Source organism: Gavialis gangeticus, unplaced genomic scaffold (genome assembly GCF_001723915.1).
Source record: "Gavialis gangeticus isolate Ggan-Ray unplaced genomic scaffold, GavGan_comp1, whole genome shotgun sequence".
Lineage (NCBI taxonomy): Eukaryota > Metazoa > Chordata > Crocodylia > Gavialidae > Gavialis > Gavialis gangeticus.
In genome coordinates, this window is record NW_017729027.1 from 45,379,449 (window position 1) to 45,382,301 (window position 2,853).

At 39.6% G+C, this 2,853-nt stretch overlaps 1 protein-coding gene across 1 annotated transcript in view; it reads right to left on the reverse strand.

The window, feature by feature from the left end:
- Nucleotides 1-1,966, reverse strand: part of LOC109300026 (protein CLN8-like) — a 12,202-nt gene extending 10,236 nt beyond the window's left edge. Inside the window, 3 exon segments of the mRNA XM_019520617.1 lie at nt 1,194-1,283; nt 1,285-1,331; nt 1,334-1,966. Of these exon segments, the coding sequence (XP_019376162.1) occupies nt 1,194-1,283; nt 1,285-1,331; nt 1,334-1,736 (540 nt within the window). The 5' untranslated portion in view covers nt 1,737-1,966.
- Nucleotides 1,967-2,853: the final 887 nt, after the last annotated feature.

Below are 2,853 nucleotides of genomic sequence, written 5' to 3' on the forward strand. Positions count from 1 at the left end.
AAGGTTATGATACAAATGGGAACTACTTCCTCCTCTTCCAGCAGGTTCATTTTACAGCCTCATTTTTCAAACTAAAAATAGAGCAAAAGCCCTGAAGAGAAACATTATATAATAAAAATATATGTATCATTATTAATATATTATAGGTTTAGATTAAGAATGTTAGTAGTAACCGACATCACTAAACATACTACAGTTTTCCTATAGTAGATATATTTGTGCTATGTTTGTTGGAGGAGTTGTAAAAACAGAGAAAAAAAACTGTAAAACATGGTGAAAAGAAACACAGGTGACAAGCGACAGACCAAAATGATGAAAGGGAGATATGAAAACTTTTCTACTAAAAGCTGTAATTTTCCCAAGGACATAAAACCCATCAAAATGACACCTTCTAAGGCACTACGAAAATCAACACCCCCCTGCCATCCAATTCCCAGTCTCTCTCTGAAACTAAGACATTTAAATATACCAAATCAGAAAAAGTTTACTACAGCAACCCATGTATAAATATGTGGAATGAATTGGAGAAAAACACTGAAGAACTCAGCAAATCCAAGACAATCTGCTGCCAGTCTGTATGCCAAACTCCTCTCCCCCGGCAGTATAGGTGAGAATCCATCTTGCATGATTGCAGGTAGCCAGACAGACAATGGGATAACCATTTATTCTTGTGCTATAGCATGTAAAGCATAAGAGATCTTATGCTGTAGACCTGCTTTTTGCGTCTTCTGTCAGTAGACAACCTACCAAACACCTACAATCCAGGTAATAACTATGCCTCATAATTTCCAATTAAGGACCTACCTTAAAAGTGAGTTTTTGGAACTGCCACTCTGAGGCACCTCTCTCTCTTCATGCATTGCAAAGGGAGTCAGGACACCTAACTCCAGATTCTGGATTTAACTCCGGCAGCCTGGTGCCTGCGAATTACGCATTGTAGTGCCTTACTTGCAGGGATTTAACTCTTGCTGACTTTAGTCCTATTAAACTACTTTTCAGAAACTTAAATTCAATATGATTTGATTCACTTCCAATTTCAAAGAAAAACCTCTCTCAATCCTAGAAGTAATCTTCCGATTTGGAGGCTAGTATTTCTTTGCTTGTAGATTTGTATATGGAGAACAGGCAACATCTGGATTACAAGGGCAACTTCTATTTTAACTAATGAACACAAGGGAATGATCAAATCTTACCTTTAAAAGCAGCCAGGAGATGCAGGTGGTTGGAGTACTCATCTCAAGTAGCATGCCCATCAAGGGTAGGTAGTGTCCAGACTCAGTATTAAGTATCAGACCAAGAAAGCCACCAAAGGCAAAAAAATGATGCACTACTAAAGATGCATCAAATGTCTTGAAAATAAAGTTAGACAAATGAACGGCTACATTTTCAAGCAAGAAGAATCCAGATGCTATTAAACACGTAAACCAGCTCCATTTCTGCTGTGAATATACTTTGTCAGCTTGAAAAACAGGATCTATGAGTAAGGCCCATAAGCCAGAAACCCAACTTTGAAGTCCAAAAACACCACGTGTGACTGTCATGTTCCAGAAGACTTTCTCCTTTGATGGCAAGGTATGGTAAGTGACACTGATCCATGAGGACAGCGAGTGAGACAGTAGAAACACTCCTAAGTAGAGGAAAAAGCCAGCTGCTACTAAAAATAAACGAATTTCCCAGAGAAGATAGTTCCAGTCAAACATAGTGCTGGGCATTGCATCTTCATTTGCAAGATCCATTTCTTCTGTCTGCAACTCAAAAGTCTTCGCTGAGAAACTTTAAGTACCCACAAGTGTGCTGATTTATTTTAGGTTTAATTCAGCCTGTCTCATTACAGAGCAGAAGCCACATGCTCTTCTTTTCCCGTCTCTGATTAAAACAAACACACAACATTGTTAAAGAATGCATGTACATTATGGCAGGCTCGGCGGTTTCAGGAAAGTTAAGAATGGGTTACTATTTCCATGAATGTTGCATATACCATAGAGAAACTGCTTACCTGAAGATAATTAGCTAAAATATATACAGAAGGTGAAGGCATTAAGAGAGAAACCCTGTTTTCTTACTTGGAGAACTGGGATGAATGCAGGATCTTGCAATGCACAAGGTCTGCTACAATAATGTACTGTTCAGGGTGGAAACAGGATGCAGGGCAGCGGCACCTGGGGCTGCCTTCCCCAGACTCTAGGTCCCTGGGCACCTCCTCTGCTGGGTTAAATGAGTGAGGGGTAGGAGGGTCCTCAGAAGGTCGCATCTAGTCCAACCCCCTGCTCAAAGCAGGACCAGCCCCAACTAGCTTATCCCAGCCAAGGCTTTATCCTGTAACTATCCCCAACATAACATTCTTCCACTTATTTTTCCCTATTATTCTTTCCCATTACTACTAAATATGTAAAACACACTGCAATTTTCTCCATCTTACATAAGTTGTCTTTTGCCTTTATAAAATATTCCTCAAAAAGTCTTCAATTTGAAAGGTTTTGCTAACATTACTGTCAACATTGCTTAAATAATCTTGGGACAACTGGTACACCAATGCCTTGCCACTATTCCTACAGAACACTTGCAAAAAAATTGTAACAGCCAATAATCCTATTACTTCTATCAACAGCAGGATCTCAGGTGCAAAAAGGAACACACCTGAAAGGGGGCAGTTCCAAAGGAATATAAAAGAAGGTTAAGAACAGAAAATGCAGCTAAAGAACAGAAAAACATCACTGGTTTCTCAGCACCCCCTTCTCCCCCTGCAACTCCCTCCACTGAAGTCTTAAAGAGTCTTTAAGATCAAATAGGCACACATATATAGCTTACAGTTTATAGATTAGAAAGGACTGTCCAACTGGCAGGCCACAGACT